General features: G+C 67.6%; 1 protein-coding gene across 1 annotated transcript in view; it reads left to right on the top strand.

Annotated features, from left to right (window-relative positions):
* Positions 1–414, top strand: part of LOC104545817 (von Willebrand factor A domain-containing protein 5B2-like) — a 6,375-nt gene that overhangs the window by 3,071 nt on the left and 2,890 nt on the right. The window contains 2 exon segments of the mRNA XM_010191038.1: positions 2–82; positions 159–378. Of these exon segments, the coding sequence (XP_010189340.1) occupies positions 2–82; positions 159–378 (301 nt within the window).

Here is a 414-nt window from a genome sequence, read left to right as displayed (position 1 = left end):
CCGGCGGCTACTGAAGGGCATGGCCAAGGTGAGCCGGGGCTGTGCCGAGTTCCTGAGCCCAGCTGAGAGGCTGCAGCCCAAGGTAACGCCCGGGGGGGGACATGGTGGGGCACAGGGGCCACCGTGGTGTCCGACACCGGCTCCTCTCCCCACCCCAGCTGATCAAGTCCCTGAAGAAGGCGATCGAGCCGGCTGTCAGCGATATCACCATTGACTGGTACGTCCCCGACAGCATGGAGGCCCTGCTCTCGCCCACCGAGCTTCCGGCCCTCTATCCCGGCGATCGCCTCGTCAGCTACTGCGTCCTCTACAGCATCGCCCGCTTCCGCGACAGGCACCCAGTATGGCCAGCATTGCCCCGGCATGGGGGGGTGGCATGTTCCCGGTGTCCCAGGCTTCTGGGGGGGTGCCGGC

Source organism: Mesitornis unicolor, unplaced genomic scaffold (assembly GCF_000695765.1).
Source record: "Mesitornis unicolor isolate BGI_N332 unplaced genomic scaffold, ASM69576v1 scaffold30698, whole genome shotgun sequence".
Taxonomy (NCBI): domain Eukaryota; kingdom Metazoa; phylum Chordata; class Aves; order Mesitornithiformes; family Mesitornithidae; genus Mesitornis; species Mesitornis unicolor.
The sequence above is the reverse complement of the archived record's forward strand: the minus strand, read 5'-3'. Positions and strand labels throughout refer to the sequence as shown.